A 27,783-nucleotide genomic window follows, 5' to 3' on the forward strand; every position below is an offset into this window, starting at 1 on the left:
AGGTTTGAGGTTAGTACTTAGTACATTTGCTACCAGCTACTCCACCAGAATCTAGCAGAAGGAAGACAGAGGTAATGGGAGTAAGGATAGCTGCAGACGATACTGTAGTTAGAGCTTGACATTTGCCCAAACCCAATCTGGGAACCCATTCAGTTTAAGAAAAACATTTTCTTTAATTGAATAGCCTGCTACTATATTTAACCTCTGGAGGCAAGCTTGTTCCAATGCCTGAATAACAGCAAATCGGGCTTGGCCTCCCCTTTATGCTAGTAATTTGCTTGCTTTCTGCTCAAGGGCCTGCCCGCTAGGAGAGCTCATGTTCAACTAAACAGCAATCCTGCAGACAGATTTTCATTACAAATTGAAAATCTGTCTTGAGAGATTAGTCCAAAACCCAATGGGACTGGACTAAACCCAGAAAATTAAAGTCCAGTCTAACTAAATCCATTGGTTTGGGCTCAGGTTGAAAAATATGACAAATCAGCCTTTAGAGCATGGTTTCGGGTTCATTCAAAATTACTTGGGGTTCGAGTTGGGCGGGGTCAAGCTCTATGTAGACGCAGTCACCGAGCCAGGTAGGAGTACCTGTCATCTTCAGGAGAGGCGTGTTGGATTAGAATCCTGGGGCTCGCCGGACGCCGAGTCCAGGGCAGAGAATGGTACAAAGGTTTTCTATGTACAGGGAAGACATGACGGCTCAATTTCAATGAAGCTGAACGGTGCCATCTTGCACACACTATGCTCTTCTCCAAGTAGACGCATCAACACGCTCTACAACTAAAACCTTTACCACAGATGAAGACCCCTCAACACAAGATCAGATCTTCTTCTCAACAATTATTATTTATCCAAAGAGGGCTTTGAACAATTAAGTATAAACTTTTAATTTTGTCTAATTTACTGTCTAATTAAGAAATGAGCAGGCAAAATTGGAACAGGAACACTATAAAATTGAAGCTGATAAGAGCTGGAGCCTGCATGGAGAGACAGGGAGAGCACTGTTACTGAACAAACATTTTTTAGCAATGATTACTATCAGAATAGTGCTTTAACCTTTTAACAATGCTACCTTAACCACTTTTACTTCAATAAAATCACCCGTGTGAAGTGAGGGGCGCTCTCATCCTCGTACATCATCGTACATCATCTCATTCCGGCCAATAAGAATTTGCGTATTCACCTTCGTCTTCAATGTTTGTGTTCTGCAATGTTTGTGTTTCCACAAACACTCAAAATTGTCCATTCATTGTCAATGAGATTGAATGTTTGTGTTAAGACAAAATTTGGGGTACCCACCAAAAGCTGGACATAGGAGGCCTCAAAAATATACAGCGGAAATAGCAGATCTATAAGCCCATTGTTGTTGTGAGCTTATAGATCAGCTATTTCTGCCACTTTTGCATGGCATTGTTGTACGACAAAGTAGGACTATGCAAGGTTTCGACCCGAGTTGAATCGGCGATGGATGTAAAACTTGACAACAGACCTGTTGGATCCCAAGTAGGAGATAATCCCTTTACATTCTTTTGTGGTTCCAGCTGAAGGAAGGTGAGACCACCAACACTCAGAAAGAACACACTGTTGTACAGACATACTGTAAGTCAGCCTTTCTAAAACGGTACAACTATTTGTTTATTTTAATTACTTAGATTTTAGTGTAGTAATCACAACTTGTCTTCAACATGTGTTACATTTGCAATCTTATGCTCCTGACTTAAAGTTTACAGACTCAACCACACAATCTATAGATCTTCAAGAGGGCAAAGCTCCCAGAAATCACAGAAATGATGAAAGCAACGACGTGACTTCCCTGTGGATTTCAGGATTTCATGTTGATGTTGATGTCATTCTTGCCCAAATATAGATGAGCGGCAGCCCCGGCGGGGACAGTGAATGACTCACGAAATATAAATAAGCACAAAAAATTCAGGTACACACTGACCCTCTACTAGACAGCCGGGCCCCTAGGAACCACGCCGTAAAAAGAACACCAGGTGAACGAATAAGTCAGCTCAAACCTCTGCCCCAAACTTTCCACAACGGCCTGTTATAGCACCACCACCAGGCTGTTTTAGGCAAAACACATTTCTGTAGATTACTCGTACACATTTTATCCATACATCACGCAATTCGGAATACACTATCTCCATAGTCATGTGATGAACACGGACCTGTCCGCTTCCCCTGCATATTCCATCCCCATTGGCTACGATTGCCTTCCAAATTTTGCAAGATTGGTCGATTTTGAACAAAATGCCTCAAATCTTAACAGCGTGCAATTTCCGTGCAATTATGCATGCACATTCCCAATAGGCAGAGGAAGAAATGCCACTTAAACATTTTCAAATCAGCCTCATGGTGGCGCCATAACAGGCCCATTCCTGTTTTACCTATAATAACTGCAACGATCTGTGTACAACTTTGTATGCGCACTCCCTGGAATTTTCGCATCTGCCTGTTATAGCGCCACCATGAGGCCAACAACACATTTCTTTACATTTCATATTACTCGCACAGATTTTATCCATACATCATGCAAATCAGTATACACTAGCTCTATAGTCATGTGTTCAACACAGATCTGTTTGATTTTTCATATTACTCCTACACATTTTGTCCAAACATCACAGATGCTATTATCCTGGTGGAGACCTGTGGACCGAGGGGCACTTTTTCCTAGTTTACAGTATATTTTGTTGAACAAACATGTTGGCCAACAAAAAATACATATTTTCACAAATGTTATACATAGTAAAGAAAAGGATTTGAGAAAGCTGCAACATAAAGGATCAAGTAGGCTTGGGTGGTAATTCATTAATATGGTATATAACCCGGTATTTTGTAATCCTGGCAGAATCCTTTTCACACTGATAAGTGAATTCAATTTGGTATGAAACTGGTGAAATAAGCAGCTGTTTGAGTGGTTTCCCCCAGTGAATTCCCACGTGGGCCAGCCAAGTATACAGTATCAATGACCCAGGTGTATTTAATTGGACAAATTGGTAAATTCAAGTTTTTCATGCAGAGAAAATGACAGCATCTGCGATCAATTAACAAGCATACAATCTTCCTGACGCTATTCCCTCCTGTCCCAGTTTGTATACAGTACACACTGAGCATTCTCGTTTTCTGAGTATTGTACAATGATTCCGTGACTTTTTGGCTTTGAATTCTATGAAAGAAAACTGCAAATGCTGCGTACAATAAGTACAATAAATACAATAGTAAGATACCATATGCCCCTGTGTAATGAGTGCAAGGTATGAAAAAAATGCATACCACCTAAGCCTAGGGTAAAGCAAGATTATTATTTTCTGGGATATTAATTGAGGTCCATCAGATTTCTCTGCAGCATCACTTTTAACACCACACTGCCGAAAAACTCCACCTCAGCTGGAATAGCTTTTACATGTGCAGATGTCAAGCAGGGCGAGGGGCATGGCCATTTGGGAGCTCGAGCATGGCTGCGGAAAAGAACCATGAGCAAGGCTGAAAACAACAGATAGGGCAAGGAGTGTTGGGCATAGCTTGGCTAAGATTTCGGTGAGGCTGCGGGGCTAAGGAAGGGACTATGCTGTAGCTTACAAGACTAGAGAGAACAGTGGACAGTGGCAAGTTCTCTATAGGAACAGTGAAAGACCAGAAAGGAAGGAAAGATAAGCGACTACAAGGTGAGAATGACAAACTGACAATGAGGAATAAGATAGCAGAGAAGAAAAGAGGGCTGGGAACTAAAGGATGACAGGGAAGCTAAAGGAGCACAGGGAAAAATAACTGAGAGGGTGGGGTCATGGTTGGTACAGAGGGCACAGGGCTGGTACCTTTCAGACCGTGGTGAGGGGGCATGATTGTCTGGAGTCAGACAGTTGATGCTAGCGCTCCTAACCCTGTCCAGAGAAGGCTGAAGATCACTAGTCACCACCAGAGCACAACATGCCATCCAATGCAGGAAGAGAGAAGAGGAGGAGGAGAGAGGAAGAGGAGAGGGGACAGGAGGAAAGGACAGAACCAAACACAAAGAGAAAACAATGGACAAAAAAAAAAGTTAGTTCGACAACCAGAACCGTGGTTGGTTGGTTGGCATGGAGATGGCTTTGTTATGGAGACCTTGTCGTTGTCATGGCATGTTCTAGGGAACGTTTCTGTCTGAAGACGTGATGCCCTGCAACCAGACTTTGAACTTTTGAAAAGTGGGCTGTAGCTGTGTGTGTGTGTGTGTGCGTGTGCGTGTGTGTCTTACCTAACCGTAATATCGTCTGTGAATCTGGGAATGCGGTGGTGTGTGATGGAGCGACGAGTTGCCGTGACAAGGCTTGACCCCACAGCAACACTCGTCTTTCGACGTGCAGGCAGGGCGGAGCTATGCCACGACAACAACAAAAACAAAAACAAACAGCATGCAATCGGAAACGAAAGAAACTGAAACGGGAAAGGGTTTCAAGCTATTTGTTGCTGTGATACTCACATAAAGAGACTGGTCCATAGGACGTGGGGGTCAAATAATAAAAGTGCACGCAGGTGTGTGCATGCGTGCATCAATGAGACGCGGGTCGTCTGAAGCCTGATTTATCAGCTATTAAAGGGATATTTCACTTTTGTTCATTTTATCATTTTATCATCTACTGGCTTATGTCAACACCCCAGACAGTTTTTAAGTTGCTCGATTCAGTATTTACTAGATATTTGGCATCATTTTAGCTGCCCCCTTCCTATACAAACCTATAGTAACTTCAAACTCCATTTTAACCATGTTACGGCCGGGCTACACTGGGCGTGGAATTGGCTGCGGAGTCCGCGGGAGCCCGCAATGGTACGCTGCCACTATAATCAGTGGAACCTGGCTACACTGAGCGCAGGTGCGTTGCGCAGGTTGTGCGTAAGCTCCACACGTGAATCTTTCTACGCAAGTGCTCTATTTTTCCGCGTGTACGCGGGGGTTACGTAGTCCTTCGCCTCGCCTTCAGAGGGGGAAAAAAACAGTAAATATCGAACTCCCCGCGGGACGGACAAATTGTCAATGGTGACACCTAGCTGCTTCCGTTCCGCTCCGCCAACGGTACGGTTCCGTTCTGTCCCCAGTGTAGCCCCCTCCTTAAGATTCATCAAAAACACCTGTCCATGGTTTAGGTGACTGATATTGTCCTAATTAATACGTGAGGTGCCCATGTTTTAAATTACTTTTTCATTTATTTTGATATTATTTTTTTATATAAATATAGGCCTACATATATATATTTTTTATGGTGGTTAAAAGGAAGGGGGCGGAGTAGCTAAAATGAATATCTAAATACTGAATCGAGCAACGTACAAACTGACTGGGGTGTTCACATGAGCCTGAGTAGATGATAAAAATGCCTACAAGTTTTTTTGAAAGTGAAATATCCCTTTAAGTAGGTAAGTATCTTTCTCAGGGTGACTTCGACATGTAGACAGGGCGAGCCCAGTACAAACATATTGTATGTGTAAAGTAATTCACTGTGCATGGATGCATGGAGGCTATGTGTGTGCAACTGTGTGCATCTCCATTTGCACATATTTCTTTATGTATCAAATGCAATACTTACATTATGCGTTCATTTAAATTGTACTTTGTTGATGACTGTCTTGATCTGGACTTACCTGTAAGTGACCTTGCCGGTGGCATTAAATAAGAGGGGCATCTTAGGTGGCAGTGTGCCACCCTGCCTAGTAGACCTCCTGACATCCACGTGGGTTGTGTGACAATGAGTGTGTGTTTTTGCATACATGCCACATGATAGAACAATACAGAGGTAGGAAAATGCAAGCAAGGTGAGATGAGAGGGGGGAAAATAAAAACGCAAGAGTTGTAATCACTGGAATAACATTCCTGAATGGGAAAGTATATTTGGACTTATCAGGCTCATTTCAGGATATATAAAATTCACATATTTGGCATTAAGCTGGCATGTTTATCCACAGTGACAGTCACAGCATGAAAGAAGTACTATTTGCTTCATACGTTTGATGTATGAAGCAAATAGATGTGACTGTGCAGTAACGAAGATGTGATAATCATGATTTGTTTTTGGTTTTTTTGGCTATTTTTCTGACATGCTTATCCAGCACGGTTCACAATGAAAGAGCGGGCTTGGTGTTCATTCAGCTTCTTGCTCAAGGACACTGTCAGCCAGGGTACACAGCAGGGACTATACGTACAAGTCTATTAACCTATTGCCTTTAAAACGTCGTGTTCACAGCGGCCAACATTGAGCTGTCCCTTACTGGACACAAGAATGCGGATGAAAAACTGGCATTTATTTTCCAAGAGTGTAACCAACTTACCTGTTTGAGGGAGTGTTAGATCAAAGGGTTATGTGGCACTGGTGCAGACATGATTAGAAAGGTGTTTAGGAAACCTTTTGCTTTAACCTCCCCTGTCTGTCAAAGTAATGAAATGCAGGGTACACTGCAAAAGTTTGAGACTCGATTTAACTCGATTTGACAGGACAAACACTTCTTTGAGGGGGTTTTATTTTCTATTCAGAATCTGTGTGACATTTGGAGTGGCTTTGAAGATGGGAAGCCACAGTTTGACAAAGTTTGGGGGATGGAAATGCAGACCTTACAAAGGCATGGTGCTGTAGTGCCCTCCAGTGGTTTTAGAAAGAGTGGCAGGACTCAGTGACTGAACTCATTATACTCCATAAAACGTCCAACTTGAACGCAACACACGCACACGCACGCACACACACGCACACGCACACGCACACAAAGACTAACGCCAGGGCTCCACCGGACGCGTTGTGTCTCCGTCGCGTCGCGTCAAAAAACGCACCGGTTCAATTTTAATGCACGCGTCGCGTCTCCGTCAACGCGGGCAGTGGAGCCACCCTTCATTGATTAAAAAGGGAACATTCCCTGACGGTGACGGAGACGCGACGCTGACGCGCCCGGTGGAGCCCGGCCGTAAGAGTCCCTCCATACAGACACCTCTACATCTGAATGGAGGCTGAAATATTAAACCAGGCTTCTATCTACTATGTTTTGATGACGATGAGTTTGATCAAAGAGTCGTATGATCAGATGGTGATCATATTACGGTCATAACGTGTCACAGAAGGAAGAGTGTATGCAGATCCACAGTCCAACCAAACAATTGAGAAATCATAAAGAATAAGGAGGGGTCTAGTTAGTGAAATTAATTTGGTTGGAACTTGGCCATGCATGACACACGACTGCACAGTACAATCCGGAGTGTTCATTCAATACAGAGTTATTAAATTAAAGTTCCGGATTAAGCTGTGTTGAGTCAAAACAACCCCCCCCCCCCCCCAACACACACACACATAAAACAGATGTACAGTCACCAATGTCGTGATTTGCTGGTTTACCTGGTGTGTAGGCACTCAGCACTTTTGCCCCGCATTGATTGGTGGATCATGATGACCTCACTGTGGGTTACCATGGGGATGGGTGACACATGAGGAAAATCAACAACGGAGGCGAGGACCAGAGGACAGGAAGAGAAGGTGAACAGGAGAGAGAAGCCACTGCTGTACTAATAGCTTGTGTACACACACACACGCACTCACGCACGCACTCACGCACAAATGCACATGCGTGTGCAAACACACACACACAAGTTAAGGGATAGCAATGGGGGACTAGCAAAGGGGAAGTAATGGATAAAGTGAATAATTCGATTCTTGATTGAACAAATGTGTCACTCTCACAGAACCACATGGGCACATTCTGCCTACAAGCCTTCTGCTGTTCAACACATTGTCATGGTCTCGCGCACACGCGCACATGCACACGCACACGCACACGCACACGCACACACGCGCGCGCACACACACACACACACACACACACACACACACACACACACACACACACACGCGCGCGCGCGCGAGCGCGCACACGCACACACACATGCGCACACACACACACACACACACACACACACACACACACACACACACACACACACACACACACACTAACTTAAACTGACGACAGCTTAGACGACTCCTGGAGACAGACTGAATGAGAGTTAGATACAGTATAAGCAGTGCACACGCACATACACACATGCACACCCACACACACACACCTGTCATCCAGGTATTCCTCTTGCTGGGGACCTCTGGTGGCGTGGTGGTAACGGGTTGGAGAGCGCGATCGACGGCTTTGAGGAATCTCGTCGTCTAGACTCCTGCAAGTCAGCCAGAGAGGAGAGGGAGAGAGGATCAACAGACCGATAAACGATCAGCGGTGAGGCCTGGGGTGGCTCAGCGGTCCAGGCACCTTGGCCGGTAGCCCGAGCCTGGCAGTGTGCCGCGGGTTCGACTCCCGATCCCGATGGCCTTTACTGCATGTCACTCCCCCCTCTCTCTCCCCCATTTTCTGTCAGCCTACTGTCTGTCCCTCTATAAAAAATATAAAATAAAAATGGCGAAAGCCGCAAAAATAAACCAAAAACAACAAAAAACAATCAGCGGTGAAATGGAACGGCCTCGAAACCAGTGGCATACTGACAACCAATCTGAGTTATTTTATACAGCAGACAAAGGCATGTCTATTAGAAAAGGTTCCCTTATAGAAGTCTAAGAAGGTTAAGGGAGCACTTGTTTTTATATATGTACAGTACTGTATATTTACGTCATGTGTTTTGTATTGTAATGTATTTCTAACGTATTTAGAGGACCTCAATAGAAAGAAGTCCCAGGACCTTCTTGTGCAATCGTCAAACTGCTGGGGTTTTTACTGCTCCCAGATCCGTTAAGGTTCCATTTTTACACCCTCAGAGTTAAATGAACACTCTGGACTACGTTGTTTAATGAAACGCTTAGACAGACTGTTGGCTGTGTGCTGGAGTTAGACGCACTTTGTAGATTGGCTATTTTCAGTGTGCGACACTGGTGCGCAAAAAGTGAAAATCAGGCTAAAGCAATGCGGGGAGCACTGTCTGTTCTGCACCACAGCAGGCCAAGTAAATGCAGCCAACACACTGCCATTTCAGCAGTACTGTCTGCCTCTGGAGACAGAAAGAAATAACCCACACTCTATAATATAGGTAATATAGGATAGGCCCCTAATATGTCTCCTTTGAGAATCAGATCCTATACTATCCGATACACACATGGTGGGACATTTCTCCATGCAGTGCTGTACCTCTGTGCGGGGACGTTGGAAGGTCGCGAGCGGGCACGTTCCTGCTCCTCTCGATGCGGGGACACCGATCGTGAGCGGAGGGGGTGGCTGGGTGTTGGCTGCTCGGGGACCTCCAGGGTGGAGGCGGGCTCCCGGTGTCTCCCCCGACCATGCCCGTCTGCTGCTGGGCACCAAACCAATGCACATGTACACACGTCACATGCACGCACACACAGACACAGGCACAGAGAGTGCACACACATTGACGGACAGATATGAATTTGCACGCACACATACAAAGAAAAAAGGACACAAGCCAGGTATGTAATTATACAACTTGTTGTAGGAAGACATTTCCATTGAAGAAGTCCCACTTTTTATATGTTTGCTGCACTTTGAGTTCACCCTGAAGAGGAACTGTTTGCTCAATCTATTGGTTCTAATGCAGAATAGCTGCAGGCCAAGGGAACACCTTGCATGACTATTAATGCTTAGTGGTACAGGGTAAAGGGACTTCTTTAATGCGTACACTACAAGATCCTGAGTGTCAATTGAGTGTAGTTAATCGACATTGATTTTGCAGTGTAGTATAAACTATATATAGTATACAGTCTCAGGATAGATGCAAGCACAATAGCAAGCACTCTGTTCTAGTTGGAGCTGTATTACTGAAATGAGAGTCAAGTATCTTATCATGGCAGATGAATCAGGCGATACCATGCCAAAGTTTCAGTTTGCCAACACACAACACCAAACCAGGCCTTCTGATATAGTATAGTCGCATGTGAACAATAATTGTCCAGACACAGAAAACGTTAATCAATACCCAAATTTACTTTCATGGTCTTTGTGTGAAAACCGAACAAATATATATTGGAAAATGTTACTTTCCTTTCAGGTAAAAAGGAAAAAAGAAAGAAAGAGTGGAAAGGTAAATTGTATGCGACTATGGATAAATATGATTTTGTTCTTTCATGTCATTACAGAGACATTGATAACTTTTGCAGGGGAGTGGGCTTAGTGTTGGAAAGTGATATCAAGATTATAGAGAATATTTCATGCATGGAAATTAAAAGGTAATCGGTTACAATAATGGTTTGTATTGTTCCACACGCACGCACGCACGCACGCACGCACGCACGCACGCACGCACGCACGCACGCACGCACGCACGCACGCACGCACGCACGCGTCACATACAGTTAGCATTGTACAAAAAGAAAAACGACGTTGTTAAACCAAGCAAACACCTCCCCAAATGACATCATGGAGTGTGTTGGAGACTTCTTCTCCAAGTTCATTGTTCTACTACTACGGTATGCGTGGCAGAACAATGCCTCATGGGAACACGGCTCCAAGGCATGGAGGCTGAACTACAGCCTCCTAGGCCGACAACCCATGATGATGAATGCCCTGCAACACACAGCGTTTCCCACTTGGAACGTTATTTGTAGAGGCTGACTGACTAGTCATAGAGGCCTGAGGCAGATTCTACAAATGTTTTCTAAACCCTGACAGTTTTCTGAAAAACCTGTTTCTATATTAGTGGTGCTCAAACTTTTTCATGTGAAGGACCCCCAGAATTATATAGATTCGGCCGTCGGCCCCCCATCTGAAAACATGTTGTTCCAAAAACTCCCCTGAAGCAAAGTCAATGTATTATGAAAAATGTATTATGAAAAATGCCTTTATACCTACAGTATAGGTGTGGTTTTAGATTTCCAATAAACAGATTTATGAAAATACTAGTAATATGAACACATACAGACAAACTGAGCCTAATTCTCTCACTCCAATAGACAGTAAGCGTAAACCAAAGGCCAACACAGTAAAACTAAAAATAATTCAGTTTAAGTTTCATTGTTTGTATTAAATGAGTTAGAATCTCATTTAAATTCATTAAATTAAGTCTATAAACCCTTTCTCTCATTTTTTGTTTAGTTTTGTTTTAAGTCCAGGTAAGCCATAATGACTGGCGACCCGGGGGCCATAACACCCCCACCTCCACTTAATGTTGCCCACAGGTTCATATCAGAATACTGATATATTATTGATTTACAATTCGAAGAGTAGGAAAAAACTAGAATCCCGCACACTGTCTTCACTTACAGAATTGTATTTAAGCAGCGACGTTTCGGTCGGTCAGACCTTCATCAGGCATTAAAATATAGCAAAAATTGCCAATCTACAAGCTCAAAACATGCCAGACAGTGTAATACGGCCCTCTGGAATGGGTATGGAAATACAGTGGCCCTCTGGAGTGAGTGTGGAAATATAGTGGCCTTCATCAAAGTTGCCCACCCCAGACCAAGGGAATGCTTGCTCATCTTTCCAACTCCAACCTGCCCTCTACCACCACTACAAATAACATACTGATGTGGGAACACTGTGTGTGTGTGTGCAAACAAAAAATAATTTGGCGACCCCCCCGAGGGGTCGTGACCCACGGGTTGAGAATCCCTGCCCTAACCCACCTTTACACACTACTGTTGAACCCTCATCAAACTCAGGGTCTGTTACACGCTGAGAACCTACACAACCATAGACACACACACACAAATAATTATAGACACACACAGTACAGACACATGAGGTATACATACAGTAGTCAGTATCGATGTACCTGTACACACACCTGGACAAAGACTGTATACATGTACGACCATACAGGGGATTGTTTCTCATACGCACACACGTACGCACACACACAGCCGTATAAAGGAATAGACTGACAGAAATAAATGTTCAGCACACACACAAGTCATTCCATAAAATAATCACCCATTTACATACGATTTGTGCCCCCCATGCAGACTTACGTTGTAGCTTCTTGCTGGGGGTGTCGCTGTGTGTGTGTCTGCGGGCCAGGAATGGAGAGGGTCTGGGCAGGGGGATGGAGGACACGTCGTGGGTCTGCAGGGGGTACCAGTGGGGCTGGTCGTCTAACGGCGCCGTCTCCAACTCAATCAGGACCTGACATATGAGACAAGCCAGCGGTGGTGGGAAAAGGACTCAAATTGCTCACTTAGGTAAAAGTACTTGAGTAAAATAGCAGATCTACAAGCTCACAACACGTCGCATCGTGACGACAATGCGTCGCTTTGTGAGCTTGTAGATCGGCTATTTTCAAATGAAGTGGGTAATATAGGTATGTTTTGTAATAATAATCAAATTTCTACAAAGTAACTAGTAACTAAAGTTTTCATATAAATGTAGTGGAGTAAAAATTTAAATATTTGCAGCCGAGATGTAGTGGAGTAGAAGTAAAAGTATTGGAAATACTAAAGTAAAGTACAAATGCCTCAAAATTGTGCTCAAGTAAATGTAATTACTTCACACCACTGCAAGCCATTGTGAGTGTGCACGTGTGTGTGTGTGTGTGTGTGTGTGTGTGTGTGTGTGTGTGTGTGTGTGTGTGTGTGTGTGTGTGTGTGTGTGTGCGTGCGTGCGTGCGTGCGTGCGTGCGTGCGTGCGTGCGTGCGTGCGTGCGTGCGTGCGTGCGTGCGTGCGTGCGTGCGTGCGTGCGTGCGTGCGTGCGTGCGTGCGTGCGTGCGTGCGTGTGTGCGTGCGTGCGTGTGTGCGTCACACATTCTGAATGGCTGTTATGCCTATAAAGGGCTTTACATAGCACGCCATGACAGAATAGTTGATCTCATAACAAAGGACATTTTACACTGTCTCTGAGAATGTACAAACATTCCTGTGTCAAACCCTCCAAGTTTCAACTCTGTACTGAAAATCCTGAAATCTTTGCACATCTCTCTGCTAGCAGCTAACACACCAGATGTGGTGTGTGTGGTGGAATGGCTTAGGGTCGACGACAGAGTACAGCATCTTGCGTCCACAAGATTCGATACTCCACCAAGATACCCATGTACCTGTCTAGATACTTCCTTAATGTTAACGAAGTCCACACCCACAACACCAGAGGGAGTGCAACGAACCATGTACAACCCATATTCGGCACAAACAAGGGACTAAATTATTTTCGCTCCTATGCCACCAAAATGTGGAACGCCCTACCAACAGTCATTAAGACATTAGCCTCAAAGGGCACCTACGGATGGCTGCAATTCGAAACTGGCCCCCGTAAAATCTGAATCCCCCCCCCCACCGCCCCCTTTTCCCCTCACTGTATATGTTTCTTTTCCCTTTTTACCTCCATTATGATGAATTCCTGTTCTGTTCTTTGTCTATATAGAAGTGTCTATTTGTACGTCTCTAAATGTTTTGATGAATTGAACATGGTGGACCCTGTTGTAAACAAGTGTAATGCTTAATTGGGTCGTCCACTCACAGTTAACAGCTTTTGTATTGAGTTTGTGCTTGAAATGTACTGTAATTCTGCAAACTGTAAATACATTTTTCAATCAATCAATGTTGTTATTGGCCGGGTTTCTGAAACGACCGCACTAGCGGAACGTGCGTATGGTTCTACCACAACGCCTCCCCTTTCACTGTGAACATAGATATTCAACATTGATGTGCCACGCAACTTTCCGTATAAGGCGCTGAAATGAAGTGCGGCCTAGTAGTATAGGCCTCGTCCGAGGCAGCTCTGAAATGAAGTGCGGCCTAGTAGTATAGGCCTCGTCCGAGGCGGCTCTGAAATGAAGTGCGGCCTAGTAGTATAGGCCTCGTCCGAGGCGGCTCTGAAATGAAGTGCGGCCTAGTAGTATAGGCCTCGTCCGAGGCGGCTCTGAAATGAAGTGCGGCCTAGTAGTATAGGCCTCGTCCGAGGCCTACAGGGCGGCCTGACTGGTCAATTAAAGAATGCTGAATTAACTAGCTTGTATTAGTGTGGTACGAGGCGTCAAACAACAGCTCCCGTAGGATTTTTGTGCTAAAATTGAGTATGAGAAAATTATGGGGTTCAAATTTCCGGACCCCGACCCCGTTTCTGGGGGGGTCATCTATTTGGGACCTCCCAGAACAGTATGCCAGCCAGTTAATGTCCGATTTTCATAATATTGGAATTGTTTTGTATGTTTTAAAACATACAACATTCCAACTTTTAAAGTGGGAACAACGTGCGGCGGCGGCAGGATCCGAAGGAACAACAACGTGCACCATGCAGCCATCCACCCACCACACTAAAATAAAATCATTTATAATCAAATAAATAATCATACAAATGTAATGTAGAGACAGACAAGGGGTTATATTAACCAAACTTTCCTAAATGGGCTGTCACGGGTGATCAGATGATCTTAAGAAATATATAAAAAATATGGCAAGTTGGCTGAAGTTCTAGATGATGCTGAGATAAAAATATTAATTTAATTTACGACGTTTTTATATTGACACCCCCTTTACACGAGAACGGTGTTCATAGAAAACGGCAAAATAAAGTATGGCATGCGGGGGTCTCGAGAACGGCATTTTTGGGGGTGAAAACCCAACAAAGTGAAACCCCGTTCCAGAGTGGAAATCTTTGAGAACGCCATTTCCTCCCGTCTCCATGTAAACAGGCAAAACTGTGAATCCGCAAAACGTGTGACATCATGGCTCACATCGGCTCACAACGCATATAATGTTACATTGATGCAGAGCCATATGATATAATAAGTTCCTATACAATGAGCAAGCCTCCTCGCCTTCAAAGCGCCGCTCATCAGCGATGGTGAATGTAAAATGATGGTGTAAATAAAAAGCCTTGTTGTGAAAGGCGGCAGCAGCATTTATGTAGCCTAATCCTAATGTATAGTATAATGTATAATAATAATATAACCATCCCGTGCCTGCAGGCCTCGGGATGCCCACTCGTAGAAAGCAGGCAGAGACGGCCACAACTTTGTTGTAGTCTGGAAGTGTCATTCAAAAGCCTGATAGGGTTGCGTGCTCTAGTCTAGGTTTTTTATGTCTATATGTTTCCCAAAAAAGGACATAGTGCCCGATTGGCTGCCAAGCAGCCAATTAGGCAGCAGACAGGCTTCTGTGTGCGGCCTAGAGGGCATGTGCGCATGTGTGGCACTATAAGTCTTACACTAAACGTGTTTGAGAAACCCGGCCAAAGTCAATGAAGAGAACAGATCAGTTTCCATCCTTGAAATGGCCTGCACCTTTGATTCTAGCTTAGAGGAAGCCTTTATGACCAAAGTCATTAAATACCAGCCGCTCCTCCAGACCATCATAGAGCTAGGCTATAGGTGCAATCTACTTATGTTTATCTTTGGCAGCCTAGGACATGTACCGTACATAGGTTGGTTGTAAGAGGCTTCCAACAACTTGGGGTGCCAAAAAAGCAGCTAAACGGCTTGCAAAATTCTGTGCAATCTCTTCTACTATCGGTAGCCGTCAAATATGGCGAAGACGCTGTTTCTTGTACCCCTGAAGGGTGTGTGGGTATTTGCTGATTGCATTCTGTACAGCACCGTGTAAATATTTGTGTCCTTGTATTGTATCTCTTATGTGGACATAAATAAATGATTAAAGTGTGCGTGCGTGCGTGCGTGCGTGCGTGCGTGCGTGCGTGCGTGCGTGCGTGCGTGCGTGCTTGGTTACCTCTCCCATGAATGTGCTGTCCTCCTCTGGTAGTCTGGACTGGTCCCAGACCGTTAACTCCAGCATGTGGTTCCTGAAGTCCCTGCGGTGGATGTGTGGGTACACGAAGGTCTGGTTCCACTTGGGTTCTCCTGTCTTCTTCACCGTTTTGGTTCTCCGCTTGCTTTTATCGCTGTGTGGGACACAAGCATGCATGCATGCATGAGTAGTACACAGCAAGGTTATAATAGTTTTGGTTTTTTCATTATAGTTTAGTTTTAGTTAGTTTTGGCAATTTTTTTTTCTAATTCAGTTAGTTTTAGTTAGTTTTTAGAGCAGGTTTACTAGTTTTTATTTAGTTTTTATTTTGGTGAAATGCTTCATTTTAGTTTAGTTTTAGTTTAGTTATAGTTTAGTTTTATAAACTAAAAAACTAAAACTATAAAAACTAAAACTATAACTAAGGGTATTTTTTCTATAATTTCAGTTAGTTTTGTGAACACACAATACAGTTTCAGTTTTTGTTATCGTTTTTAATTTATTTTTAGTTTTTATTTAGTTTCAGTTAATGTTTTTTTAATTCTAGTTTTCGTTTTTTAGTTCGTTTTAGTTAACTATTATAACCTTGGTACACAGACACACGTGCGTGTGCTACATACTTTAATGAAGGAATGAGTCCATATCAGTGTGGTTTGATTTGTTCTTTTTACTGGACGTCCTGCAACAAGACAGTTAAACTAGGCTGACCATACGTCCTCTTTTTTTTAAATAAATTCCTTCAAATGTCCGGGGTTTTGCGCGTATCTGTACGGGGAGCGCTCATGTATTTCCAATGCACGTTCAATAGTTTGTTTGGAAAAACACTGAGAGGCGGACTTCCAGCCTGAACCTCGGTAAATGGTAAATGGTAAATGGTGCATTTATATAGCGCCTTTATCCAAGGCGCTTTACATAGATTGTGCATTACATTCACCCATTCACACATACATTCATACACCGATTGCAGCGGAAGCCATGCAAGGTACCAACCAGCACATCGGGAGCAATTTGGGGTTCAGTGTCTTGCCCAAGGACACTTCGACATGTAGACAGGAGGAGCCGGGATTCGAACCGCCGACCCATGGATCATTGGACGACCTGCTCTACCTCCTGAGCCACAGCCGCCCCGGCTGTGGCCGCCCTCGGAATGTGTATTATTCAGAATCATAACTCAACTCTGCCCTAGCAGCCTGCAGCATGCGCTATTCCTCGCATCCTGGAGATCAAAGCTTTGCAAAGACTCGCTGCTCCGCGGCTGCACTGAAATGGGCTCTCCTCTCCATGAATGAATGAAATGCCAAAACAGTATGCCATTTCCCCATTGAAATGGGGAAGTATGCATTCTTCCAGGTGCTTCAAACGCCAGTGAGCAACTTCCATTGAAATGAATAGCTGGGGGGCGGGGCAGTCCGCCCCCCAGATAGTTTATAACTATCTATAAAACCATGGTGTGTGCGCTGTGCCGGCTTGTGTGTGTGTGTGGGCAATGGGCATGTCTTTAAGTGGCACATGTGTGTCTCCAGTTTGTGTTTAATTGTAGTTGGTTGCATATGTGTTGCAATCATCTGCAGCTGTTTACAGTATGCCGTGCTCATACATACTGTACATGAACAAGCACACACTGCAGATCTACAAACCCACAACGTGTCGAGTTGTCGACGTGCGAGCGCACACACACGCACACACACACACACAGTATGTTTAGAAGTGTTTTTGCTGTACCTCCGGTCAGGAAGGAAGTACATTTTCACGTAGGGGTTTCTGGGCCGACCGTCCATTCGAAGAGGAAACTCCGTCCCCTGCATTACGTTGACGATCAGCTGGTGACCCACTTTATCATACCACAGCTTCACCTGGAGGGCACACGCACACGCACACACACACATGCACAGTCGCACACACACACACACACACACACACACACACACACACACACACACACACACACACACACACACACACACACACACACACACACACACACACACACACACACACACACACACACACACACACACACACACACACACACACACACACACGCACACACACGCACACACACACAGTTGTATATTCTGTATATGAAAGCAGACCCACCACCAGTGTTGACACCAGGGTTCACATTTTGATTTAGTTAGTCATATTCTTTAGAATAAAATTCATATTTTTGTCATTTGAAATGTTATACTTATAGTCTAGTTTTAGTCATAAGATTTTAGTCGACTAAATGTACAGTTGATTTCGTTTTTGTTTGTTTTTTTGTATTTTGACGGTGCCATGGTGGCGTCGAAATGTTGTATGAACGTAGATTGTGTGAGATTGCACGCTAAAAATAGCTGATCTTATGATGAACAGTTTTGGTCTTAGTTGGAGTCTAGGAAATCAACACTGCCCACCCACCACTGTACAATACATACACATACACTCACAGAGAGTTGTCCACTGTACAATACATACACATACACTCAGAGTTGTCCACTGTACAATACATACACATACACTCACAGAGTTGTCCACTGTACAATACATACACATACACTCACAGAGAGTTGTCCACTGTACAATACATACACAATGACACATACACTCACAGAGAGTTGTCCACTGTACAATACATACACAATGACACATACACTCACAGAGAGTTGTCCACTGTACAATACATACACATACACTCACAGAGAGTTGTTCACTGTACAATACATACACATACACTCACAGAGAGTTGTCCAGGCATGAGTTGCGGTGCGTCTCGCAGCATTCCAGGACTGGACGGAGACAGGACAGATATGGACGGCCTTTCCATCTTCTGGGACTCGAAAGAACTGGAACCTGCTGCCAGAGCCACAGTGTGCGCACGCGCACACGCACACACACACGCACACACACACACACACACACACACACACACACACACACACACACACACGATAAGTTCAAAGGAGTATTGCAGCAAACATAGATTTGTAATTGAAGTCGTGAGTCAGTAAGGATGTGTGGCTTGTTAGATGTTCAATGAAGTTACATCCTCGCTTGGTCAATGAAATCAGATAATTTGAGCTCTCTGTGTGTGTGTGTGTGTGTGTGTGTGTGTGTGTGTGTGTGTGTGTGTGTGTGTGTGTGTGTGTGTGTGTGTGTGTGTGTGTGTGTGTGTGTGTGTGTGTAAACAAAAACGGGGCGAGAGCACAACTAGGAAAAAAGACAAAAAAGATATTGAAGATACAGTTATAGAGAGAGGAAGAGTGTAAGGGAGAGAGACAAAAATAAAGAGTGACAGAGAGACGAACAGAGACAACAATGACACACAAAAAGAGACAGACTAACAAACAGAGATGTACACACACACACACACACACACACACACACACACACACACACACACACACACACACACACACACACACACACACACACACACACACACACACACACACACACACACACACACACACACACTTTGACAAAAATAAGGACAGGGAGACGGACAGACAAAAGTATAGAGACGAAACAGAGAGACACATACTGTACGCCCACAAAAAACAGACAGACAATATAACTAGAGTAAATAAATCATAAAACAGACAGGCAGTTCAGAGGAGATACGTACTAGATTCTAGAGGGGGGTGGGATGTGTCTGGTATTCTTGGGATATCACTGGAAAGACAAACAGTAGAGACATCCTGTCAATAACTGTGATATCTGACTGGACCAGATCTGAGCCAGCGTACTGTTCTACACAGTCAAAATCCAGAGCATTCATTTCACTCTGAGATTGTAAAACATTATGTGTGTTAATTAACACAAATTGCATCATTTAACTCAGAGTAGTGTAACTGTAAACATTTACTTGTAAGGGTCCACTTTTACACTCTCAGAGTTAAAGTAACGCTGAAATCTAATTGCATTTAAAGGCACAGGCACGCATGCATTACGGAGGTATTAGCTGGGGACCTCTGCAGTTAGAGAAAGGTTATTGCAATTGAAGGTTATTTTGACTTTCAGGTCAAAATATGATTTAGGCTAAAGGTCATGAGAAAGTACACAGCAAAATCATCAGTGTTCATTTATGCACGTGTGACTTCTGAGTGTGTACAAAACTCTAAACGGATCCTTGGCAGGTCCATTTGGTTCCATTCTGTACAATCTCAGAGCTAAATTAACACCTGAGGATTTTACAGTGTAGAGAGATGAGAGAGGAACTGAGCTGTTATGAATGCAGTGTTTTCCAGAGGTACATGTAGTGGTCCAGCACACTTTTATACAGTTCCATTACAAAACACACTTGCCAAAACCGTAAGCCTGATTCATACTTTATCGTTAGACAAAGTCGCTTGCTAAAAAAATAGCCCATCTATCTACACGCTAATAAATGTCTATTTTCTGCGACTTTTCTGTTGTTGCACACAAGGCTGAGGTTATCAAGCTCATGTATTGTTGTTATGGCCCATGAAGTATTTGATTGAGGAATGTCTGATCGGCCAGTAGTGGTCATATCCAGTTCAATAGCTTGTTCTCTTGCCACCAGAAATCACTGGAAAACACTGGAATCCGTTGTTTCACAAGTTAAGTAGCTGTTGGCCATTCCTGCATGCCTCCGTGTCTAAGGTGTCAATGGTAAACCAGCATGATCAAATGAATGGTAGGCAGCTGTCGAGCCCATTCCAAAAACAGAAAAGAAATGAATCGACCGTTTTCACAAGCATGGCCAAAATACGTCCATTTCCTCTTAGTAGATTTGAACCGCATGAACCCTAGCTTCCCATTTTTGGCCATGTCATACTACAGCCCGAAAACCCCAAAGTCCATACATATTACACTACTACTGTTTTGAGTGACCGAGACGGAGGCGTGGCTTTCACTAGTATTGTATGTACAGAATTGCCAATCTGTGCTATTTTACAGCCCACCGTGTCTAGGTGAGACCTGGCTTGACATTATTTACGATTCTGTGCTATTGGGTTACAATACAACTCGGACGGGGCTGAGTCGACTCTACCGAACTTCACAACGTTCGACATGGACACTCACGCTCTTTAGCGCGCTCTGTGGTGTCTCGTGGCTCAAGTTTGCTTGAGACGGCGCCCCCTCCATCACAGATTTCAGTGGAATATGTACGGATTTGGGGGTTTTCTAGGCATGTATATACAGTGCTATTTCACCGTGTTTGGGTGAGACTGGGTTGCATACTAGTCAAAGGGATTTGGTGTAGAGGTTAAAGGGAAGGGGACCAATGGCCCTGTCTTGCGCCACCCCTTACCCCTTCCCCTAAACGTATTTGTTATTTTTTACTATTTTGAAAAATATTTTAAAATAGTTCACCTAGCCGATCTACATCGACACGTTGTGAGCTTGTAGATCGGCTATTTGAATAATTTAAAAGGGTTTTTCAAAATAGTAAAAAATGGCAAATAAGTTTAGGGATAAGGGGTAACACCGGGGCTCCACCGGGAGCGTCAGCGTCGCGTCTCCGTCACCGTCAGGGAATGTTCCCTTTTTAATCAATGAAGGGTGGCTCCACTGCCCGCGTTGCGTTGCGTTGCCTGACTGCATTAAAATTGCCCCGGTTCGTTTTTTGACGCACGCAACGGAGACGCAACGCTTTCGGTGGAGCCCCGGCGTTAGGGGTGGCACAAGATATAGCCCCAAATCTAGACCCCTGGCAGATCAAGAAAGTATGGTGGGTTTAAGTGATTAAGAGGCCAACATTCTGTCATCTTAGATTCTGTCTGTAATCATTTAAAGCATAAGACAGTATACAGTTGGGTGCCACCGATATTGTCCCTTATCATTTGACCCATTTAGGCCTGACCTCAACATTTTTAAAAATCCTTCTAAATCCTTCTAAATTTCTGAAATAAATATTTTCACGATTGAAAAAAAATAGCAGACCTACAAGCTCGTAGCGCGCCACTCGGTGGCGCGCTATGAGCTTGTAGATCTGCTATTTTTCAATAGCTAAATTATAACATAATGTTTAAAACACCAAAAGGGGTTCCCGCCCAAAATGGGTTAACTGTCCTTTTGCGCAGATCACGCAAACCTCAGCAAAAAGAAAAGGACAATATCGATGGCCTCCAACTGTAGGTGTTGTTATTGACATTATGTACATATTTCTCTTTCTTTTGTCAAGAACAAAATCTTAACTTTAGTTAGGCCAATGGCAATTCCTCTGGACAGTATATGTAAATGACTACTGCGATATTGAAACAAAACAAGTGATCACAGACAGAATCGGAGGCAACAGAGAGTTGGTTTCTAAACAAAGCTGGTAACGGTATGATAAATAAAAACATATATATAATCTACTAAGATGGCATGGAAGACAGACTGCAATGTTTGTGAAAAAGGCCAATTAAAACTAAATATTTGCTTAATGTACAGTAGCCCATCCTCCCAACTTCAGTTATAGTGTGTTTGGAAAAGTATCACTGAATGCACCAGATTTAAGACATCAAATACTGTAGGAATAACACTTGGCCTCTCTTTGGATACAGAAGTCATTCACAGCAATGAGAAAGGACACAATACAATCTTGTGTAAAACCTTGTTATTTAACTCTGAGAATGAACAAATAATAATGGATTTGGTCTCATTAATAGAACCAAAGGGAACCTACGGGTCTAAGACGGATTTGGTTTCATTAATAGAACCAAACAAACCCTACGGGTCCATAATGCATTATGTGACCAGATTTGACTGAGAGACTGCCATCGCACAAATTACAGCTTTTCACCAGAGGAGAAAAACGTTATTATTATTATTTATTATTTTCCCAAAATGTGTTAATAGCACAGGCAGACTCTTCACATACTAGAGCCTGTCTGAAATAAGTGTCAGAGCTGAAATCGACATGTAAATATGAAATAAATGCCCAAACATGTAGCTAGGTGTAATGTTAGAGACCACAGAAGTGAACCTTTCAAGCCTGTTTTCTCAACTCACTGTTTTCTGCAAGACATTACTCTATAAGCCATTATCTCCAAAACTGGTGGGTCAAACTGAACAACCAATATGTCAATTTGAAGCTATGATTCCCTGCTTTCATATGACATGATAAAACGAAAATTCAAAAAAATCCAATGGCAGTCCCTCAGTCACATTTAGTCACATTTGGTTTCATATGTTCAGACTCAGGTTTAAACACTCAAGATTTGACTCTGGATATATCTATAACACCACAAAGAGTTAAAAAGCCCTTTGTTGATTTAGAAAAAGGGGCTGCAAAATGACCATCTGTAGTCATTTTTCTAATCACAATTTGGCTTCCCATTCGCACAAGTGAGAAAGACACAAGTCCCATGTTGTTGTGAATGAGAATGTGTGAAGTATGTGAGGAGTGTGAAGTATGGGAGGATTAGGGATTCCTAATGCAATGGGCTGTTTATTTACTTACTGATATTTTCTATACACCCTTCGCAAGTGTTTGGAGAGAAATTAATACGTTCAACTTTGTTTCCCCCTCATGAAGGAGCACATTAGATTAGAAGAATGATCATATAGAAAACCAGATGCTTATGGAAAATAATGCATATCTTTTAATATGAAATTCTTTCTCAAAGTAAGGCTTAAAAGGACAACTTGGCCAATATTTAATGTTAATCATATCGTTCTATTTTGAGGAGGACATGTGAAAATGTGATATGACACTTCACAAAATGTTCTGTGTCGAGAGCTTGCCCTGGAAAGTCGCTGCCAGCCTACATAAAATGATGCGTTTCAATGGCCCCTTTTACACAGCCTGTTCAAGGCGAAAATGTTGCCCCATCATTCCGCCTCGCTATTCTGTGTAAAAAGTATGGACACAAAAGGGGGGGGGGGGGGGGGAATGCTCATTGTTGTGCCACTTTTGAGTCGACAGTGGAGGTAGTCTAGTCCAGGGGTTCTCAACCCGTGGGTCGCGACCCCTCGGGGGGTCGCCAAATTATTTTAGGGGGTCCCCAAATTATTTTCAAAAAAAAAAGAAAAAAAAAAGATTTTTTTAAAAGTTTTATTTTCACGATTTTTCAAAAATAGCAGACCTACAAGCTCGTAGCGTGCCACTCGGTGGCGCGCTATGAGCTTGTAGATCTGCTATTTTTCAATAGCTAAATTATAACAATGCTTAAAACACCAAAAGGGGTTCCCGCCCAAAATGGTTTAAGGTTATTGTAGCAGTCAATTTATATTGGGGGTCGGGAGGGGGCGGGGGTCCCGAGACATTGCCAAAGCATTTCCGGGGGTCCCCGGCCAAAAACGTTGAGAACCCCTGGTCTAGTCACATAGCTGAATCTATGTCTGTGATAAAAGGGGCAGCCGGTACAGCGGGACGGACAGAGGTGTGATATCTAGCAATGAACCGCTCCTTTCATCTGTTCAATTTCTCATCATTGCTATTTTCACAACCCAACCCACTGTCATTAAAGACAGACAGTTATGAATTGGCCAAACTAAATTTGGCCAAATCGAAATGAACAATAGAACAGTCTTTTGAGTCATAATTTTTTGTACCGGTAAGTAAGAAAGAAATAATGGCTTATTGTCGGTATCGGCCTAAAACAAAGTTGTCTTTCAATGCACTAGACCCCCAGGAGATGGATTTCTAAGGTAGAGCACAAGCTGTGTTACTCATACGCTGGGTTTAAGGTGCCCAGGATCGAACCCAGGACCTTGCGGTCCAAAGGCTCTGCCAACTGAGCTATCCGGGCGGACACAATGTTCTTGGTATAATAAATGCATACTGAGCATACATCAACGTAAATGTATAGTCTACCTGTACCCGGCAGCAAAAGCACACAGACACAGGCAGGTAAATGCAGCCACTCAAAGCTAAATACGGAGGCTTGTTTGTACACAATTTAGACAATTTAGACAATAAATATGCAATGTACATTAACATTATCGTGATTCATGTATCATCTTGAACATCAACAGCTGCTAGTTAAAAAGTTTGACATAAGAAGTTGAGACTTCTATACAGCAGTGGGGCCTTCGTGACTAGCAGAATGAAGCACTTTGAGACTTCTATACAGCAGTGGGGCCTTCGTGACTGGCAGAATGAAGCCTTGCCCAGAATACGTAAACAAAACATCTGACCAATCCCACACAATGTTCTGCATGAACTTTTTTTGGAACACCTTGGAGGTGAAAGAACATCCACACTTTGTTCTTAATGACAACATTTTGTTCTCATTACCTAGCCTGTCCAAAATAGTTGGACAGTTGGACTTTGCAATTGCTGCAGGTTTACTCACTAGGGTAACACACTAGATGCCGACACTGTTGTACTCCATGTCACGCCTCTGATTCCAGGAACGCAGGCACGGCATGCGGCATGGAAAGAGTACACATTGACAAGGTTTTGCTTGGTTCAGTGTAAAAAAAACAAAAAACAAAACAAAAAAAGGCTGGCATTAATGATGCCATCTTATGCCACTATTGTGGGATCTCTGTATAAAAGTGACATGTATTTTATGTAGGCTGGCAGCGATCAAGTGCAAGCTCTCGTCTCGTCCCTAGTCCAAAACGTAGTAGGATTTATATTACATAGCGGCCGTCGGCCACTCACACTATATCGCTTTTTAACTTCACTAAAAATCAAACTGCACATTGTTATACTGTATAATAGTCTACATATGGGGGCTCTGATTTGACTATTTTGATTTAATTACAAATACCTTATTGTTTTTTCTTTTTTTTTGTTTGTTTCTCCAGCCACAGGATGTGACAGTGCAGTATGTTAATCTTGTCTTGACTTACCCAATAGGTCTGGACACCACCAGTTCTACTTGAGGTTCCGACTGGGACTCCAGAATGATGTTGTAAACTTCCTTCATGGTTGCCCCTGGTAACAGTTTTCCGTTCCATTGTAAAACTTCATCCCCTGAAAGAACATTTTCACTGATGAGCCATTAGTCTGTGCGAGTGTGTGTTTACGATTGAATGTGTGCGTGTGCGCGTGCGTGCGCGTGCGTGCGGGTGTGTAGCCTACCTGCCCGTAGATGCCCCACCACATCAGCAAGGCTTCCTTTCTTGACTTTGGTGATGAAGGCCCCCAATCTGCCCGACTCCGTTACCCTGCCACCAACCACCTGAGAGGCAGAGAATGTGTCTGTTACTCAGCGGCCTGCAGTGATGTGTGTGTGCGTGAGTGAACGCACAGGCGTGCATGTATGTGTGTTGTTTATTAATAACTTTAGTGTCCCCAAAAGACTGCACTGTATACAATTAGTTTGTATATTAAACAAACTAAATACAACTTTTATGTTGTCACCTACAATTGTGCATATTAATATAGATACTGTAGCTTTCCCTTACAAGTAATTTCTCACAAAATGCAGCTGTTGTAACTTGTGTGTTGTACTTCCTAGACAACACTATTTTTTTTAAATACAGGAGATATTGAAATACAGGAGATATTGGAATACAGGAGAATAAACAACAAACAACAAACAAAGAGGGAGAACAATACAAACTATGTCTAAAGAACAGCTTCAGTGATGGGACTGTGATTGCCGTCAGAATCAATAATAATCAATCCCTATTTTGTCATAGATTAAAAGTATCAAAGAATGTTTACGAGCTCCCTGTGCTTCACATTTTACACATCCTCATTGTGTGATTAAGTATAAAATAAATAACGGTTAATAGATTTGTTGATATATAAAACATTTATGAATACCGGTATGTTTAAAAAGTCTTCCTGATTAGTCGATTAATCGAAAAACCAATCGATAGAATGATCTCCAATGAAAGAATCGATAGTTGCTGTCGGGCATCACTCCGTCTCTGTCTATAACGAAGCAGATAAGTGTGCGTGCGTGCGTGCGTGCGTGCGTGCGTGCGTGCGTGCGTGCGTGCGTGCGTGCGTGCGTGGGTGCGTGCGTGCGTGCGTGCGTGTCCCAGGTGCTCTGACCTTTAACCCCAGCAGTGCACCGGCCTCTTTGGGCATGTTGGGGCTCCTCTTGCTGAGGGTGATGTGTCCGATCAGATGGTCCCCCTCTTTGGACGGCTGCCAGGTCACAGGATGCTGCAGCCCAACACAGCAGTCAATAAAACACTAATCCGATAATGCACAATACCTATGTATTACAGCACCACCTTGCACCTTATGTCTAACCTCATGTACATACTGTACCTGCTGGTTTTTGCTATGTGTATATACACTATCTTTGACTTTTGCCTCTCTTGTTTTCTTTACTGTTTTTTTTATGATTGATCTCTTTATGACTGTCTCTTATCTTTTCTCTTTCTGAAAACGACAAAATAAATTCACGCATTTCTTTACACCTGTAAACCTGTGATGTGACAATTAAGTTGATTTTGAAAAATCAAACAAATGGTCAGCACTATAGTACACCTGAGTCATAGTCAACAGGCTAAACATGACATAACTTTAACAACTAAAATCCTATATACTTCAGTTTACCGGGTCCCCAAGAGTCTATTCTTGGTCCCCTCCCTCCTTTCTCTCTACAGTCTAAACCAAATCTCTTTGACAACAATAACCGATCTACAACAATGTCATGTTGCGTCGCAAGCTTGTCAATCTGCTAATTTTGCCCAAATGTCCACCTCATATGACAGCCCCAAAATAGGGATCAACAAACAATCCATCTATAATGGTTTTCGGATTAATTATCTTCGTTAGTCCAGTCTAGAAATAAAGTATTGGTGTTAGCCAGATGGTCAGGTGACCCCTCTCACGGGCTGGCCATCAGGCCGTACATAATGCACAATACCTCACCACCTTGCACCTTATGTCTAACCTACGCAACTGATTTACTGCGCTAGGGAGAAAAGCTAAATCTATTATGTAGATTTACTTGGTAGCAGCTGTACTCACTCCAACCCCAAAAAGGTCTGGATGGTCATAAATTCCACCAGAAAGCTCAATTCTAGTGCCCCACTCATCTTATATTCTCAGAAAAAACTGTTGTAGCCCTGCATAAATGGCGCGATAAAATGACCCAAATAATAATTATTATATCCAATCTCCAATATGCTTGCTAATATTCTTAAATCCCTTGTAATTAATCAACTCAAAGTGTTTTTAAATAGTTATTCTGTTTTGAGTTCTTATCAGTGCTTGGCCAGTTTCCTGCATTATCGAGCAAGCAAGCAGTATTGTACAGCACTATCTGCTACCTCGTTAGTTTTAAATTATAT

General features: G+C 43.2%; 1 protein-coding gene across 1 annotated transcript in view; it reads right to left on the bottom strand.

The window, feature by feature from the left end:
- rims1a (regulating synaptic membrane exocytosis 1a) overlaps nt 1-27,783 on the bottom strand; it is a gene marked incomplete at its 5' end in the record, with an annotated part of 106,343 nt that overhangs the window by 16,590 nt on the left and 61,970 nt on the right. Inside the window, 16 exons of the mRNA XM_079511506.1 lie at nt 586-672; nt 3,822-3,911; nt 5,620-5,697; nt 7,353-7,412; nt 8,078-8,179; nt 9,139-9,301; nt 11,592-11,648; nt 11,937-12,090; nt 15,622-15,793; nt 17,362-17,492; nt 18,359-18,474; nt 19,247-19,293; nt 23,033-23,050; nt 25,375-25,498; nt 25,607-25,706; nt 26,531-26,644. Coding sequence (XP_079367632.1) covers nt 586-672; nt 3,822-3,911; nt 5,620-5,697; nt 7,353-7,412; nt 8,078-8,179; nt 9,139-9,301; nt 11,592-11,648; nt 11,937-12,090; nt 15,622-15,793; nt 17,362-17,492; nt 18,359-18,474; nt 19,247-19,293; nt 23,033-23,050; nt 25,375-25,498; nt 25,607-25,706; nt 26,531-26,644 — 1,613 coding nt within the window. The remainder of the gene's footprint in view (nt 1-585; nt 673-3,821; nt 3,912-5,619; nt 5,698-7,352; nt 7,413-8,077; nt 8,180-9,138; nt 9,302-11,591; nt 11,649-11,936; nt 12,091-15,621; nt 15,794-17,361; nt 17,493-18,358; nt 18,475-19,246; nt 19,294-23,032; nt 23,051-25,374; nt 25,499-25,606; nt 25,707-26,530; nt 26,645-27,783) is intronic.

Source organism: Electrona antarctica, assembly GCF_951216825.1.
Source record: "Electrona antarctica genome assembly, chromosome: 10".
Taxonomy (NCBI): Eukaryota; Metazoa; Chordata; class Actinopteri; order Myctophiformes; family Myctophidae; genus Electrona; species Electrona antarctica.